Source organism: Zosterops lateralis (genome assembly GCF_965231275.1).
Source record: "Zosterops lateralis genome assembly, chromosome: 1".
Classification (NCBI taxonomy): domain Eukaryota; kingdom Metazoa; phylum Chordata; class Aves; order Passeriformes; family Zosteropidae; genus Zosterops; species Zosterops lateralis.
The window spans coordinates 26,144,477-26,163,004 of NC_139762.1; the positions used below are offsets into that span (position 1 = coordinate 26,144,477).

General features: G+C 39.9%; 1 protein-coding gene across 2 annotated transcripts in view; it reads right to left on the minus strand.

Annotated features, from left to right (window-relative positions):
* Window positions 1-405: 405 nt before the first annotated feature.
* Window positions 406-18,528, minus strand: part of SLC25A13 (solute carrier family 25 member 13) — a 102,945-nt gene continuing 84,822 nt past the window's right edge. For both annotated transcript variants that reach the window (XM_083881015.1, XM_083881016.1), the window contains exons 14-18: window positions 17,072-17,212; window positions 6,458-6,596; window positions 2,598-2,756; window positions 2,428-2,518; window positions 406-1,551 (exon numbers count right to left, since the gene is read on the minus strand). In XM_083881015.1, coding sequence (XP_083737141.1) covers window positions 1,362-1,551; window positions 2,428-2,518; window positions 2,598-2,756; window positions 6,458-6,596; window positions 17,072-17,212 — 720 coding nt within the window. In that variant the 3' untranslated portion in view covers window positions 406-1,361. The remainder of the gene's footprint in view (window positions 1,552-2,427; window positions 2,519-2,597; window positions 2,757-6,457; window positions 6,597-17,071; window positions 17,213-18,528) is intronic.

Below are 18,528 nucleotides of genomic sequence, written 5' to 3' on the forward strand. Positions count from 1 at the left end.
AGATATCATAGAAGACACTCAACAGGACCTTCAAGTGACTAGGTGATCAGGCTGTTCATAACCACTAACCTCTCCCCAAAAGTAAAGATCAAAATATCAAAGCTTCGATTCTGGCTTCTGACTGAGGAAAAGTTTCTTTTTTCTCCTGAGTGACACCTCCACCAACAGATGTCTTTTTTAGGCAGGGGAATTGTAGTAATTTGTTCTCAAGCTGCAGGTGTTTTTATAGCCTACAAGTGGAAATACTAGCTTCATCTTAAGGTGACTCTACCAGTGAAGCTGAACAAGACATTTGATGTACTGTGCTATTTCCATAAGAGAATACCATGTGTGCATCTGTTTGAAAGATTTATTTCTATCTTCATAAATACAGATTTTTCTAAACACTGTGCAAGGCACCAAAAATTAAGTAAAATCTTTTATTTTAGATTATTTTAATCTCTTTTGACTCAATGAAGTAAATAAGAATCTGAAACCATCTATTTGCCAATTACAAGCCAGCAGTTAAGGCAGGTACCATTGATACAGTGCATGAATTTTCTATTGCAGTTATTTAAACAAGCAGCGTTTTACTATAGAAGTGCATATACAAACTGAATTCCAAACACCAGCAACCCAAGATAGGCACCTAGTTATGAAATTTCCTTGTATGTGTAGTAGAATGCCAAAAGTTCTGCCATAAAGTGCAAAGACTATGGACAATAACACTTTCTTTTGAGCATTTTGATACCAGTAACATAATACAACGGCTAAACATTTATAAATGTGGTTTCCATTACAAAAACATGTTCCACATAAAAGCTCCATAATACAATCCAGAAACAGAACTTGTGCGTGTACAGATTTAAAAAGTTGAAGCTGTACGGGCATACGTAGGTACCGGGTATATATTTGCTGACCTCTACAGACACGCACCAAGTTTAAAACCAATTTACATGCACAGTCCAAATCATTCTGCTTTGAGCACCGTGATATCCACTGAGTTTTCCATTTGAGTGACGATGTGTGACATCTGCCCTGGTAATCTGCAACTGAGCATTGCCTGTAAAATGATCTGGTTCACAGCTCTCACCCAGCCCTCCCCAATAAATGGAACCTAAAATTAGTGTCTTCCCAACACAAGCATATGTCAGATGTGGACAAATACATTCATGGTCCCAAACTTAAAACAACTGGTAAGAATTTCACAGTGATCTGGTTACGGAAGCACAAAGACAAATGATTCCATTTAAGATGAAAATTACCTTAAAACTCAAATGAAGCTAATCTTTTATATGATGAGAAGCTAAAGGAACAAAGTATTAACCAATTAGAAAAGTGGCTCTCTCCCAACTAATAACAAAAACCCTACAGCAATAAACTTAGGGTCCTACTGCTGCAGCAGCCTTTGAGGTAGGTGGCGATGGCTTAAACCGAGGTAGGTAAAGTCCAAACTTGTTTTCAATCCCTGCAAAAGTGGCAACTGCCAATTTATAACCACCAACATGGTCAGGGTTAGGAGCAGGGAGCGTGATCCTAGATTTAGGAACTGTCTCTGATCCAGCTGGTTTTCTGCAAAATAATAAAAATAATAAATTAACTTCCATTGAGTAAAATCTGTATTCACAAAAATCTCCTCCATAAAGTAAATTTAATGAGACATCTGAGCGTACTTCCCTCTAAGTAACTAAATTAAATGCTGCAATGTAAGGAGAAATACCCTGTTTTAAAACCTTTCAGAACAGTTAGGAGCCTTCATGTTGATTGAATACAGTCAAATCCAGAAAAAATTTGCAGTGCATTAATCAAAACTAGTGTGAGGTAGCAGGGGTTCATAAGTCTTTGCTACAACACACAACCAGTCCAGGAACATAGCAGAGTTGAAGTAATTTTCGTGGTGGCTTTCAAACTGCTGTCCCCCAAGATCCATAGAGTCCGCAGCTGCTCTGGGATCAAGTTAAACAGCTACATGCACACCCACCTGTACTGTCAACAAAGGCAGGAGGCACAGCTGAAGCTCCAGCAAACTGGTTTTGACCTTGGTGACAACTGTATACTTTTTTGGATGTCAAATGCCCTGTCTAATCACACAGCTCCTCCACCAAATAATGAGGACTAATGCAGACTATATCCTGACCTGGCAGGCATCACATTTTTCCTGCATTTACATTCACAGCCCATTATTTAGCCTCTCATCATCTCTGTTTACACTAACATAGGACCCTTGCTTGAAACTGTGATATAAAATGTTGTAATATCTTGCTATGAAACAGGTATTGGAATATCATCCCAACCTCCACCAGTGAAGTATGGTCGAAATAATATTTACAAAGCCTTTACAACATATCCTAGCAAGCCCCTGGCTCTGATGTTCTGAGGAGGACCAAGACCCAACAGAACCAAGGGCAACTTCAGGATCCCTGGTATATTCAGACATCACATACTTACACTCCTCCAAAGTCCACATAAAACCATCTCTGCAGTAGCTCATAAGTCACCAGAGTTACACCAAACTGAGGTGAAGATCGAAACACACGAGCTTGGAAGAAAAGAAGAGAGTTTCTAAGTGACAAATTTACAATTAGAAATCACTTGGCAATCAAAGCTCTTTTACACACCTCCTGCTCCTTTCCAAAGAGCCTTGGGACCTTCTTCTCGCAGGATTTTGGCAAAACAGTCCACAACACCACTGTAGGTGGTCTGTCCTGCTCGGGCTGCCACCTGTAGCCTTGTTTTGATCACATCTGCGGGGGTGACCAGAGAGGCTGCCGGCATACCTGCAACAACACAAAAGTCATCAGGTGGATACCACTGGCTTGGCACATATACAACACACCTCATTTATCCAGAGGGAAGTGGGTCTTTCCTCCTTACATTAGGAGAATCCAGACACATTTTGATTTAAGCAGAACCTGGGAAGGAGAACAAGCAACAAGAGGTTGCCGTTGGGGACGTGGCTTAACCCAGAGAGAACTTCTCCCAGAGGAACAACCATACCATGTGCTTCCTGCCAAGCTGGGAGGCACAGATTGGAGTTTCCAGTGCTAATCAGAAACTTGCATCGTTAATAAGCACAAAGCTTTTGGAGGGAAGGTTGGTATTTTCCTTTCCTTTCCATTCCTGTCAGTGATTCCTGGCACCCTGGTGTACACTGTGCTAGAACAGGCTGTACACAGACACAAACAGACACACAAACACCCCTCATGCAGCAGCGTCACCAACAACCAGATAATGCCATGCATGCTCAGCATCACTTGAGAGCTAAGGCTTACAAAAAGGGTCATTCTTCTCATTAGGAATGGCAGACTGTCAGCTGCAAAGCCACAGCTGACATCCTCAGCAGAATATGTGGAGGAAGATTTAAATTTACCCTGGCAGATAATCAACCGAAAGTAAAAAATACCAAATTACTAGTGGGTGGTATTTCTAAAATCATTCCTATCCAAACCTGGGGCATGTTTAGAATAGGGGGAAAAACAGGAAAAAAAAAAAAAAAAAAAGGCAAAGAAAAGCACCAAGACTGTACCCAGAAGACACTGTCTCTTATGGTTTTATTACTTTTCCATTCTGCATCTGTTCCAAACCAACTTGGTTAGATGTAGATGCATAAATCTCCTTTCCTTTTTTTTTTTTTCTGTAACAAATTTTGTCCAAACCAGCATGGTCTGGCCTCAAGATCCAGAGCCTTCCTGCAGACTGCTCCAAGAGATCAAATCATGTGCATATCACCAAAAGAATATTTCCTCCTCCTCATCCCCACAAAATAACTCACACACCAAGCGTGCACTCAGTGCAAGCATGGGCTGTCTGGCAGGTAAGCACTAAGACCTGGTCAAGGTTTCTGAATTCCATTAACACTGAAATTCCTTTTTGCTTAGGCCTACCCACACCATGGCATTGCTTGAGTCTTCAATTTAAAGCCAGACTTCTGTCCTTCAAAAACCAACCAGTGTTTTCAAGAAAACCAAAGAACTTACTTAAAAACAATTCTGCTTACTACATGTTGACTTCCATCTTCTTATCACTCACTCCATATTATTGAGGATATTTTGCACTTGAGACTCTTAAAATCCTTTCTTTAGGAACTATGTGTACAGGACAAAAGCGTTTACAGACAAATCAAAGTTACAGATTGCTGCCAAGAGAAGCTTACAATCAGAATGTGACAAATAGCCCAGCAGGAGCTGACAAGAATAAAAAGGAGCTAGGGTAGGAGAAGGAACTTCATGGAGGCCATAAACAAATAGAGCAAATTAAGGAGAGATCCTGTGATCATAGATATTAGAATCATCTCAGAATATGCTACAGTGCAACAGGTTGAGACATCTGAAAACCAGAAGCAGATCAAGCTAGATGACACGTGTGTTGCCTGTGACCCCAACCGCAATAGAAAGGCAGTACAAGCAACACCCACTGGCAGAGGACACAGGTGCACATCTGAGTATGGCTAGCTTGAATATCCCAGCACCATGGGCTGTGTGTGGGAACGGGGAGTTTCCCATGTGCAGCCAGAGCTCATGCACATATCTGAAGTCTGATGACCAGAGGAGATGCCTGGCCAGAGAAGAGACATCAGCCCAGAGACCAAAGCCAGCTTTTCAGAAGTGGTGGGTGTTTTGTTCTGTCTTTCCCTTGACTTTCTTTAGACAAAACAGTGGACACATGCACCCTCATCACACTTTACATGTACCCAACAAAACAAATCTCTTGTTTTTGTAAACAGTATGATGAGTGTTATATCTCTAACACTGTAATTTGCTCATGAGAGTTAACCTAGGATGGGATTCACAGGAAGCACTGGATAAAATTCACATTATAGCTAGATTAGTGAGCCATATCAGCAACAATAAAGACTGCTTCTGTGCCTGAACTTCAAAGGGGTGGTTATCTCAGTCTGCAATCACCTGACAATGGCTAGAAAGAGAAAAAATAGGAAAATCTAAGAAATTACTTGGCCTAAAAATGCCATCTTATGTTACAAGTCTGTAAATATGATCTAAAGTTCAAAAATTGTTTTGTTCCATTAAAATGGGTAAAAAATAAGCTGGCTGTAAAAGCTCCTGTTGGAGGGTTTGGAGCCTGGCTTTGGAAGGGGCGGGGGGGAGGGGAGAGGACAAGGGGGTTTTGAGCAGCAGTCACTGGAACACAGCTGGCTTTGCTAATGCCACCTCAATACCTTTACACTATGAGCTACAGAGTAGAGATCAATATGCTTCAATGTGACAAACCAACCAATCTTGATTTCCAAGACCAGATACTGGCTACAAAAAGGCCTTGCTCTCAAAGAGACACAGGCCTGTGTATGATTTTGACCAAGAAGTTTTCTGAGGGAGAAGAAAGCTTAAAATCAAATGAGAAAACCACCTTTCTGTATTGGATTCATGCCATTGCACCATTTTTCTCACCTGGCAGGTCACAGCAGTCTGCCAGGGGCCATGCTGGAGGAGGAACTCGGCTGCAGCTTGGAGAGACCAAGCAGCCCCCGATTAGCATGGTGGAAATACCAGCTGATTTGAGCCCTCCTGCTTGCTACACACTCCCCTAAAGGCCCTGTAGCACAAATTTGCAAGCCTATTTGTTTCCTAGGGGGGAAACCATGGACACTGCAGAGGCAGGACTCTTAAGCTGCCCCCTCCAGCAGACAGCTACCAAGTGGTGGTCCCCTTTGGGTGTAGAAGCTAGGTACTGTGGAGGGACCAGCCATGCAAGGACAAGTTGAGGCTTATAAAGCCTCTGTCTTTCCCTTAGGCTCTGGCACACTCAAGCTAAATTCATCTGTGAGAAGTTAAGCATGTTTGGGCTCTTCTGTCTGCTATGCAGCAGACTAAAACAACCAAGTGCTCAAAATCACACTCTGCACCTCTGTCATATCTGGGTATGTGAGGAATTAGAAACCTGTGGCACCGCAGCAATGTTTTCAAGATCTTCTGCTTTGTTTAATATTTTAAAAAATGATAAAGGTAAAATCCTCAAGAAACCAGGTAACTTCAATGGGATACTAAGGATAGCAAATACTGTCATCATTTTGTTACCTGTTATATCATTGCATTTGGAGAGCTGTACTTCTAGTGTGGCTTCTGGACTACAAATACCAAAATTCAAGATTCATTTGATCATAAAGAATTTTATGAATGACATGGTTTTGTTTATAAATAATTTCAACAAAACGTTACCTGACAGTGAGACACAGCCAAAACCAGCACAGTAACTTCACAAGGAATGACGATAAATGATAAAAGAACATTGGCAAAAAACTTTCTTTTCCCTTTCTTTTGCTTCCTGAATGTTATTATTATACCAGGAACTTAAAACTTCAACTCACTCTACAGCATAGTAACTGTTGTTTCTGCATGAGGCTGCAAAATACAGTATTGTTGCATATAGCCCTTTTGAGCTTTTTTTTGTTATTGTTGTCACTGCCATAACTTGTGATGCCAGAGCAGTATACAGCCATGAAAAAAGAAATCTGGTTACTTACCAGCTATTGATCCAGCCAAGAGCAGATTTCCAGGGCTAACCCTCCCATCTTCATTTGTAAATGAAGCTTTCAAATGAGCGTAACAGGGGAAGTAAATGGCAGAGAACGGGATGTCACGCAAGAAACATGCCTTGGCACCCTGTTTGAAAGAGAGAACAAGTTTTGAGAATGAGCACATTTACCACGATGAGCCATGAATATCAGAGAACACAGCAACACTGTATTTTTTCATTTTGCTGCAAAAGGCTTACAGGAAAAGCAATTTCTCTCTCAAAATTTTGAGAGATTCATGTATTTCATCCTGCTGAGGAGTGTCTGTGTTGTTTCTTGGTTCAGTAATTTTTGTCATTGTACGTATCTTGTCTACTTGTTCACCCTCACTCTGAGGTGCTGTAGTTATGTGCTGGTAATGGAGAAAATACCATGTGTTTGAGTAAACTTTGAAAATACCTTTGGAGAACTTTATATAGTTAACCTTGTAGCCATGAACCTGTAGTGGGAGTTTAAGAAGTACCTGAAACAGAGCCACAGGATAGGCCTGTCACCTCTCACTCTCACTTGAAATTAATGCTCCAGGGAAAACAGTGCCCAGTCCATACATCTACACAGGCAATATAACTGATAATGCAACATATATTGAGGGAATAGGGGCATAACAGCAAGTCTTTTGCATAACAGTAACAGCATGATTTACTTGTGAATTTTAAAGTTATCTGGGATACAGTTTGTTTCAATAACTTCCATCTCTTACTGTTAAATCTGCCTTGCTATCAATTTGTGGAAGTAGCACAATCAGCCAATGAAGTTACCACCAACACAGCTGGTTTGAAATCTAAGAGGGAAGCAAACAGGAAGGAAAAATTTGGGGGTAGTGGCAATCAATCGAATGTTTTTCAAGCAGGGGGAAAAAGCCACTAGGGAAGGTCAACCAAAATAAAATATCAAATAGTATGCATGCTCCAACAGCAAAAGCAATTTGCAGTCTGCCTTTCCTCAGAATGGAGATCCAGAGGTCACCAGAGCTTGCCTTTCCATCAGACCAGGAGGAAAGCACAAACAAGAGGTGGCTTGGGAAAATGGGTAAAATCTTTCAAGCTTGAGAAAGAAATGGTTCATGGATAAGCCTAAACCTCTTCCCTTTGAAGCAAGGGTGGAGACCTGGTGAAACTGCTTGAGGTTCATCCACAAACCCTCGGGGGTGCCCTTGTTACTGTACTTCTCTTGTTCACAGGTCTACCAGCACATGGTTCAGTACCTGACATTTCACAGGGGATGTGTTAATATCCACATAATTTAATTAAAACTAATGATATGTCTGGACACATCTGTAAGCTTAGCTTGTGCTATGACACCAGTTAAAATACAGCTCTTATCCAACTTGGATGCTGGTTATCAAAGACAAAAGAGCTGCAAGGTGTCAGAAAAACTGTGAAGTTGCCTTTCCATGAGGCAAGGCAGGGGAAGGCAGCAGGATGTGTGAAGAGATAACCAGGTCCTCCTGCAAGCTACTTTTCAGGAGACTCTAATAGGTGCAGTTTGCAGTCAGAGTATGCCTCTGAGAAAACATTTATCTAAAAAAGCCATTAGATCTTATAGTCAGACTTTTCTGCATGTTACAGACTCAGCTACTGAACAGAGGGAGCACAACAGGCTCTGCTCCAGGCCCCAGTGCTTCCCATCACACTTTCTCATCTTTTTTCTTCATGTTTTCAGACTGAGTACTGACCACTTCCCCTGACACTCCCTTTGGAGGTTAAATGACTTCTGCTGTTCAGACCCCGTGGCTTCTCACTCACGTCTGATTTATGCTGCCCATCACTGGTTCTTGTTATGCCTTTCTAGAGACACTAAGCAAAATGGCATAAAGGAATTCAAAAAGCCATGGTGTTGGTGCTGCTCTGCCCCTTATGCTCTACCCTGAGGACACCGAGAAAGTGATTTTTTCGTATTCAACAGAGACAAGGATTCTGGACTCTTATGAGCAACAGAAGCCAGTTTAACAATTTACCTTTAATCTTCACATAGATGAGACTAGGGTTTTACCAACTTTTGCATGAAAAAAACCCAACATTTTAAGAATCAAATGTCTACACTGCATTTACTTCACGGAAAAATTATGAAACTCACTACTGAAACATTCACAGACTGACATGGTTTCTTCAAAGGTTTATTTTTAGCGCATGCTTTTCCTCAGAGCAGATCTCCTCACTGCCTTTGCCCTCAGGGCACATTACTTTTATTTTCTTTGCAGTGTTGTCATTAAACACTGCACACATTTTTTCCTCTGCATTTTTTGCATACCCTGAAATCCTGATACAGTTAAAATAACTTACAGAAATCAATAAAGTCCAAATGCAAGTAACTCTCAGTTCAACCCGAGCTATTAATATTCGTCCCCCTTCATTAAAAGGCTCTTTTACATGGGGCAGAAGTGGCATATTGTTAATATCACTAATAATTTACATTCAAGTATGCAGTGCAGGGAGGGAGAGATGTCCATCAACTTATAGCTGGCGCAGTGTAAACAAAACCTGGATCAAAACTTGGATCCACTTAAATAATAACCAAGCTTGGCTTTGGTCCAGCATTGCAACAGTCTAAAGTTTCCCCCCATCATTCCGTTTAAAGTCTGGGAAAGCACATTTAAAAGCAGGCCCCATTTAACGTCAAGTTAATCATCCGCAACCAGCCTAGGCCAATTAGGAAGGCTTAGGGAGATTGGCCACAGTATCTTGAAAAGCAAAAGAAACATTTATTTTACTCCTCGCACCTTTTTGATGTGGACAACGTGCTGAAAGCCAAAGGGAGTTTTAATCAATCCCCAGAAAGCAGTAAGGAGCATCCGCCCGAGTTTATCCTGGCAGCCGAGGTGCAGACCTGCCAGGCATGAAATTGTTGGGAGATCCTACACACCAGGACATGCGCCTTCCTCACACAACAGCCAGTAGGCTCCCATCTTCAATCTCTTTAATAACCTTAAAGCTCTTAATCTCGGATAGTATCTCACTGAATAAACCAACTGAGCAAAAAAAAAAAAAAAAAACAAAAAAAAAAAAAAAAAAAAAAAAAAACAAACCCGATTGTCAAAGATTCAGATAAATAAACCCAAGTCAGTGCTGGGGCAGGTTCTTTAGCATGCTAATTCCTGCTTATACCAGCTCTACCTGCAAATAAGGCTCTAAACAAACTATTTCTACTACAAGGGGAGGGTAATTATACTGACAAAGGCACCTCTGTGTCGGGTTGGGCAGAAGGAGCCGGCAGGTCTGGGAGACGCAGGCTTAGCCTAGTCTCCTGCAGTGAATGCACATTGTCTAGTGCAGGGGGAAAAATGCCAGACTGGGGGAACCTAGCAGCATTCAAGACAACAGTGGTGCACCTTGTCTGCGAGAGTTATTTAATGCTTCTGGCACCTGTACTTACAGCCACCCCCTCTTTTTCTCTTTTACAGGTTTAGAATTTATTTGGCATGTATAATTGTTATTTTGATCCTATAGCTACAAACAATAGGCAGCATGTCATTTCTTGATCATTTTGCATTCTTCTTGGGTTTTACTACAGACTTAACCCTTTGGAATCAGAGCCCTAACAGCACCTAACAAGTTTTGTAACAGTCAGTCAAATATTACTGGTATTTGCTTTCAAGGGCTGCATTTTTTTCCCCACTGTAAAATGACATTGCCTTAAAAGCTACTATAGGTTTTTATTCACATATATTTTCACCAACCAAAATATGAAACTGATTTAGAACATCACGTCAGAGGAATTAAATGTCGATTTCAAATGCTCTACTAGCAATTTCAATTCAGTTTGCAGGAAAAAAATACAGCTGTTTTAGTTGGAAGGGCATTTTATTTTTATTAATTTCAAAGGAAATTTCTGAAAAGCAGGTTCTCACATATGAGAACAGTCTCAAATAGGCATGGTGGATGCAAAATGTAACTCAAAACTTTTATTACTGTCTTTCATATGTTTATAATCCTGCTATAAACCCTCAGCTTCACAACATGAAATAGCTCAGCTGTTATCAAAGGAACCAGGTGAGAGCTTGGTACACATCCTGTCACTTGAGATTACACTTTCCAGATCAACACACCAGAAGTTTGTTTATGAAGCATTTAAGGGGAAGGGAGAAAGGAGGGGGAAAAGGAGACTTTTGGAAGCTTTTCTGACTAGTTTTGGAAATGAAAATCGTGTTGGCAATATCAGCCAAAGCACAAATTTGAGCTATATGCCTTGTAGTAATTATAAAAATAAACATTACCACTACCAACATACCCTTTCCTTGAAGAATCATTTACCACTCTATTATTTACTGTCTTCATGGGATACAGAACAACTTTGTTGTGCAAAATTATGGAGTGGTATTGTCTGCTATGCTGTAAAAGACTATTCAGAACAATTATGTATAAGAGGAGTAACATTTTATTAAACATTTTATGACAGATATTATATGGATATGAGTTTCTGTGATTATGAAATAAGTAGGTATACTTACAGTGTTTATTTACATGGACACTTTAAAGATCTCTTTCAAAACCAATAAAACTTAATTCAACTGATTTTAACAGGACTTTATTCATATTAAGGTGTAAGACAGTCAGAAGACAGAAAATGTATTATCTAATCTTGGATGATTACTTCAATATTCAGTTGTGACCAGAAATTAAACAAAATCTATTAAAAATATTGAAAACCAGAAAAGTATCCCTTCCCATTTCTGCCAACACAAATACACTTTGCATTAGTTTAAGTGATATTTTCCCTGACTGCAATATGTTGTCCCTATATTTTTAAGAATAGCTCTCATCTACAGAGTATCTGTAGCTAAAGAATTTACTAGTCACAAGCTTCCATGCCCTGGTGCTTTCATAGTAACTATTACTGGGAGAAAGAACACAAATAGAGGAAATAAATTCCATTTGCAAAAGTGCTGTTATGTGTCTCCCCAAAACAGCATCTGGATTTTGAGAAGTACAATGTTTTAAAGTACTTATTTACACAAGCAGTTCAGAATTTTAGACAAAGACAGTAAAAAATGTTTGCTTTCTAGCTGTAAAGAACTACAGGGGTTCAACCCAACAGTCAGCTTAACAAGCTGTATGTGTCAAATCTTTTTATTGCTGGAATTAACATGCATTTTATTTCTAAGCTGCATATCATTACAGAATGGCTAATATCTGACCACCCAGTGAAGGCACAGGGAGCCTAGGAGGAAGCACTGACTGTAAATTGTTGCACTTATTATGGTCCCAGACCTACTGTTCTTTAGTTCTTTGGTGAGGAAGGAAGAGAAGGGGATATCAATTATCTGACCTGGACCTCTATGTGCTGTGATAGGAATTTTCCTCAAAATAAAAACTTTTACAGTTACAAAGGTCTACTAAGTAGTGTCCTCAAAGCATTAGGAAGGTTTATTCCACTGTGCAGAAGGTTGAGTAACCAAGTCAGATGACCAGCACAGATGAACTCATGATTGAGCTCAAATGCAGAAAATGAAAGGGAAGGAGAGGTGGGCCTGGGCTACCCAGAATACACAGAACCACTGCTTGGGTGTGCAACAATTGAGACAGAATAGCCAAGGATCAGCTGGAGATCAATCTAGAAAGGGATGTGAAGGGGGAGTAAAAAAGGCTTCTGTAAACACATCAGCAGCAAAAGGGCAACTAAATAAATTGTGAGGCTGTTGCACAATGGGGGCAGGAAACCTAGTGATAAAGTACATGGAAAAAGCAGAGAAAATCCCTTTGTCTTTTTTACTAGTAAAATCTGTCCCCAGGCCTGTCAGCTCCACAAGCTTACCAGAGAAGTCTGTACTACATGCAGACAGAGCAATTGGAGCCATCTGCACATACACAATCCTGAGACCAGAATAGGTACCTCCAGTGGTGCTGAGACAGCTGGCTGATGACGTTGTGAGGCTACTACCTTGAAAAGGCCCATCCAGTCAGACAAGGGGGTTCTGGTAACTAGAACAAACATCACACCCATCTTGAAGAGTAAGAAGGAAGATCTGGGAAACTACAAGATGTCTGTACACCTCTGCTCCTCGGAGGTTTATGGAGCAAATGTCCCTGGAAGCCATTTCCAAGCATATGAAGAAAGAGATATTTGGAATAATCAATTTGGATTTACTAAATCACAGCTGACCAACCAGTTCGCCAGACCTGTGGATAAGGGGATAGCAATGGATGTTGTACACCTTGACTAAAAGCCTGACTTTTGAGATGGTCTGTCATCTTATCCCAGAGCTACACCAGTAGAACATGAGCTGCACTCTCAGCAGATGATGCTGAATTGGGGAAATATTTAAGTGTGCTGTAGTGAGAGGCTGCTGTTCAGAGATACCTTCATAGGATGCAGATACAGGCTGAAAGCATTTTTGGAGAAAAAAGTCTGGAGGATTCTGTGCCCAAATTGAGCATGGGTCAGCAATGCCTCTTTGAAGTGAAGTCAGACAGCCACACCAGGACTACAGTAGCAAGAGTGCAAGGGAAGTGGTTACTGCCCTCCATTCAGGACTGCTGAGACCACATCTGAAGCCCTGTGCCCAGTTCTGGTCTCTCCCATACAAAAAAAGATGTTTTCATGCTGGAGCGAGTCCAGTGTGGGGCCATCAAGCCAGTTGTGTAGACCATGGCATATAAAAGAGAAACTCAGTGTGCTCAACTCTGAGAAGAGCAGGCTAGGGAGAGACCTTATTGCTTGCTTGAAGGAGAGTGCAGGGAAAGAAAACTACTCTTGGAGGTGCACAGTGGAAGGATCAGAAGCTTGAACATGGCCAATTCAATTAGGCATAAGAAAAGAGGTGTAGGATTTTTTCTTTTCTATGTTTGCTTTTAAACCATGAAGGTGGTCAAACACCTGGTCAGATTGCCCAAGTGACCAGCAGGACTGGCTCTCAAAAAAATTATTCTAACATGAAGTCTGCAAGTAGAGAAAGCACAGAGCAGAGACCTCAGCACACTACTACTGTGAATTGTTTCTGTCGGTAGCACCGTAAAGCAGCACATTAACATGCCAATGAATGACCCAAAAGAGTATTATTCTCATTTATACAGAGGGCCACCAAAACTACGCAATCCAGCTTCTCAGTGATCCTCAAAGGATATTCATTTGGACTAGAATGCAGGGATCATTATGATCATAATCAATACAAGATTCACTCAGCTGGATGCAGAAAGGGTTTACGTAGCATTTCCTTTGTTAATTTGTTGACATGAGACTAAGATTTATCTGTCTGTGCCTTGGTTTTCCCTGTTAATGCAAGACGACCACTGAAATTAGCTACATCAGGAGAGTATGGGCATTTTATTTTAAAATCTACAGGAAGTTCTTCATAGATAGAAAATAATATAAAATATAAGAATTCAAATAACAAGCAGTACATCTTTTTAAGACATGCAGGAATTTGCTTCATGAAGCTAAGACTAACTCTTCACATCTTCTGGCTGCACTTATAATTAATACATTCTTCCTTGCTGAGTATCATATGGGACTCTTACAGATTTTCACCTGAATTTCAGCATGGGAACTAAGCAGAACATGCCAGATGGATCTGTAGTGGTAAGAACAGCTTTCAGGGATGACTTTTCTCTGAACTAGGAAAGGAGAATTTTCACCACAATCCCTGCCATGTGGTAAATAAAACTTAAACCAAAAAAGACATTAATTTATTTCAAATTAAAATTCCTGAAATTAAAAGTCTAAAATTCTGCTTTCAACACTTGCAGAAGAAAGTCAATCAGTTAAAGTTTAAGTCATGACTAAGATAGACAAATGTTTAAACAGCTGGAATACTTACATGAAGGCCCATTAAGCCTACAAAGAAACTTCAAGTTTCCCAAATAAAACTATTTTCTAGAATAATTATCAATTCTTGTTCTTCCGCAGCAGTATCTATGGAGTCATAACTAGATCTACTAAAATAACTGCATTAAGGGCTTGAGATACAAGTCTTGTGTCTTGAGACACAAAAGACAAAGCTAAAGCAAAGACTTCAGATGCAAATGAAAGAGTTGCTAGAGTGAACAACAGCAGAAGTACTGAGACAGTCATAAAATCTTCATTCCTGTTTAATAGTTAAAGCTAATTTGACTTGTTAAGAGTATGAACATTCCAAACATACCGATATTTCAGTTTTCATTAATAGGAGATTCATTATTATTTAATGTCCACTTGGTCATTATACTCACTAAATTAATTTAGAAGCACCACCTACCAAATCAAGTCTCATCTGAAATTCATTTAAAACCATTGATATCTCTGGGTAACATTTACTGGAGCTGGTGACTGATGCAATGAGTTATTAAGATCTGCCTGGCCTCACAAACGCTGCCAGTTCCAGCACTAGCATTCAGGAGAGGGCTGCTTTTGCCTTCAACGCTGCTGTTCCACAAGCACCTCAAGGCAGTTTGAAACTATTCCGAGACAGAATGGCTCCCCACGCCACAGCCTTTCCTCCCTTCCACTGGGTACAGCCATCCTGAGAAGCTACAGAGTGAGCTGCTCTGGGTTCAAAACACACTAAGCCCTAAGGAGGCTTTAAGTACTTTCTTGTTCCAGATCATTATGTAGGGGTACCAATCCTCTGACTGGCACACAGGAAAGGGGACAGATAGGATTGCCATTTTCTTTTGGCTGCAGTGCCAAATATTTGGTAGAAAACAGTACAAACCTGCCCAGTTACAGACCTAGCTGTGACTAAGGGTGCCCTTGAATACAAGCCTTGGGACATGGTCTGTGCTCAGTGGGTGCCTATCATTGCCACACTAAATTCTCTAGTTTTGTCAAATCACTCAAGTTTTAGTAGGCAATGAATCCTAACGACATACAAAAGGACACAAACACAGGAAGTGGGGTGGAGGGGTTGAGAGGGACAGAAACAGAGACAGCTGAGCAAAAACAAACCCAAAGTCTTGTGTGGCACTTTTTTTTTTTTTTCCTTTTTTTTTCCCAGAAGTAAATGGGGAATATGGACTCAATAAATGGAGCACTGAAGCTGTGTGTCCTGTGATTAAATAATTGTCCGTTTCAACGCAACACAGTGCTGTAACTAGCTCGTGTTCACGTGTAGTCCTGACTAATATCCACCAGTATTTACTCTAGTGGAGAGAAGTAATTCATGATACAACCCAAACCTTAATGTCATTAAAAATGGAAAAATGTAGCAAATTCTGTTGAGCAGGTATTCAAGGAGAAAAAAAAAAATCAAAAAATTGCTACTTTAGTGAACTAGTTCATCACTGGTTCTCATTTTCTGTTTTCTTTTTGCTAGTCCAAGCAAAAGTCACTAGCTGACCTCCATTCCTGCACAGCCTCAGGGAAGCAGACTTTACAAAATCCCTGTTTTCAGTTGTAAACGTTAATCTGATCAACACAATAATGCCATTTACTAGGAGTTCACACAATAGCCTCAGCTTCAGTAAAACACCTAAAAAATTAGCAAGTCAATTTTAAGGGAAAAACAACTCCCCATTAAATCCTATTCAGACCTGCAACTTCTCTCCAGGCCAAAACATACAGACATGTTCTCGAGGGCAGGCTCAGTCTTTGTAATGTTAAGAGAACAATTTAGAAAGATGGATGCTTTAAAAAAGCAGATGGAATTTAAATACTGAGAAGAAGGGGGGCTCATTTGGTGTCTTTTGGAGCATCTTCAGTTTATGGCTGCACTGCTGTAATTAAGAAATGGAGGAATACTGCCTGCTTCACTGGAAATCCTGGAACAAATTAGAAGTATGCAAGCTTTCTCCCGAGTTGTAGGCTGCAGAGTCTGAAGAAACATCACACCATGCTCCGCAGTACTCACTGCAGCTTTTGTTTCAATACTTGACTATACTGACTACCTCAAAATACTTCAAGACCTTTCATATCCCCCCATGTCTAATCTGCTTCATCTAAAGGTAGAAGACATCCTAAAAGTATATTAATCTTTTAAATTCCTCGTAGCATATATCCTATTAGACTCAACATTCAGAAGATTCCTGCTGTCATCATTAAACCTAATTTTACTTCTATGTATTTATATATCTATGTTAAGTAAGATAGCAAGTAGAACTGTAGAATCTGTAGCATATGCTCACAAAAGCAGCTTTTCGTGGTACTATTTGGGGAAATATTCTTCCAAAGAAGTAAGGGGAAGCTTGCTTTAGGAGTTTATTTTTATGCTGGGCTCCCACTGTCTGTATTTCTTCCCTATTATTGTGCTGTAATTAATTCCCATTGCCAAATGAATGATGACATCTGGGAAAGTTGCTGAATCAAACACAGAAGAGCAGAAGCACAGTTCCATAACTGTAAGCTCTATATCATGTAGCAGATGAAAATAAGCTTATTTTTACAGCAGGCAGAATATCAAGAATCACAAACTAATACTCAACGAACCTTAAACCTGCTGAAGTGAGAAAAGGAATCTCAGTATGATTTACAAAAAACATATGTTCAAAAAGACGAGACAGTTTCTTCCCTTAAGCAAAAATTAAAAATGAAGATATATCATATAATAATTTTTGCTTTTAAGAAGTAAAATTGTGTCCACCTATGAAAGTTTGTGAGAACAATGAAATTATATGTTCATTTAGGGCTTTTTTTAAACTTTTTTTAAATACATACCTTGTACAGACCAAAGAAACCTAAGTCCCTTAATACACTCAGGGCACTAACTCGTGGACCAGTAGTAATTTCTCCAGCCACCTGCAATCGAATCTTGACAATTTCCAGTGGATTGGTAAAGATTACTTGAGAACCTCCAGCCTGAAATTAAAAGCAGAAATCAATATATTAACCTGATACATTATTTGCAGCGTGCATCCTGTTACATTCAAGATAAGACATTTTCCATCTTGCTGCACTCGGTTAAGCTATTAGCAGTCAAAAGTTTTCGCATTAGTGCACCTCACAAGGTAAGAAACCTACTCCCCCCATGAGCTGAGTCGTCAGGAGAAACAGAGAGGAAGCAGGTCAGCCACTGCAGGACACTGCAGTACATCAGGTAGACACTAGCTCAATTCTTTTTGCAAGAACACGTTCACCAACACCAAGTTATGCAATACTGACAAACCAAGAACACTACAACACACGGAATGAAGGAAAAGGAAAAATTAGTAACTAGTAAAGCAGCTGCGATGTGCAGTATATAGAAAGTGAAAACACACTGTTGAAGAGTAGAAATCTGGCAGAAACTTTTTCCAATTTTGACATGAGGTCATATAACAAAGAACACATGGATTCCAATAAGCAGAATTGCAAGTATATTGTGGTTTTAAAATAACCCTCTGAACTACCAGTTTCAGCGCTATTAAATGCTGTTTGATTCAAGAGTCTGAGCTCTACATCATTACTTAGGTACCAGGTATTAAAGAAAAGAAGGTCTACACACTGAAGGATTGTATTAATCAAGAACTGCTAAATGTTTTCAATGTGTCAGTCTCCACTGTTGGGTAGACACCACTCAATCGATTCTGAAAGTCTGCTTTAAAACACAGCACTGGCAAGCATTTTGGACTCCCTCTGGTTCTTGTAAAGTTCATCTCATTCATCATATGTACTTAGGGCATAACCCTTCTGCTACACTGACAGATCCTGAGCTAAAAATCTGCAGGGAGAAAAAAGGTAATGTGAAGATTACCTAAGTGTATTTAAAAAAAATTCATTCAAACTCCTCTGGCTCAAATTCAACAGAATGTCATTCTATCTTCTGATAAGTATGTAATTCTGTGATGTGAAAGCTATGCTCTTCTCTAGATTCTGAAATCACATGAACTATGCAAACAGCAACCCTTGCCCTCCCTACAACAAAACAACTATTTTGTTCTAGAAGGTAATGGCTAAAATAAAATAAGCATTTAAAAGCACTTGTATGTAGTGATGTCTAGTATGTAAACACCATGTGCATGTATTTTTAAAATCATCCCAGCATTAAAAGAATTAATTGTAGCTCAGATTAACTATCATTCAAAATTAAAAATACACACAGTAATATGGTTCAAATAACGTGCTGAAGAAATGGCAAATCACACGAACAACTACTTTTGTCTACCACTTGGAGTGAGCATACACAATGTGGTTAG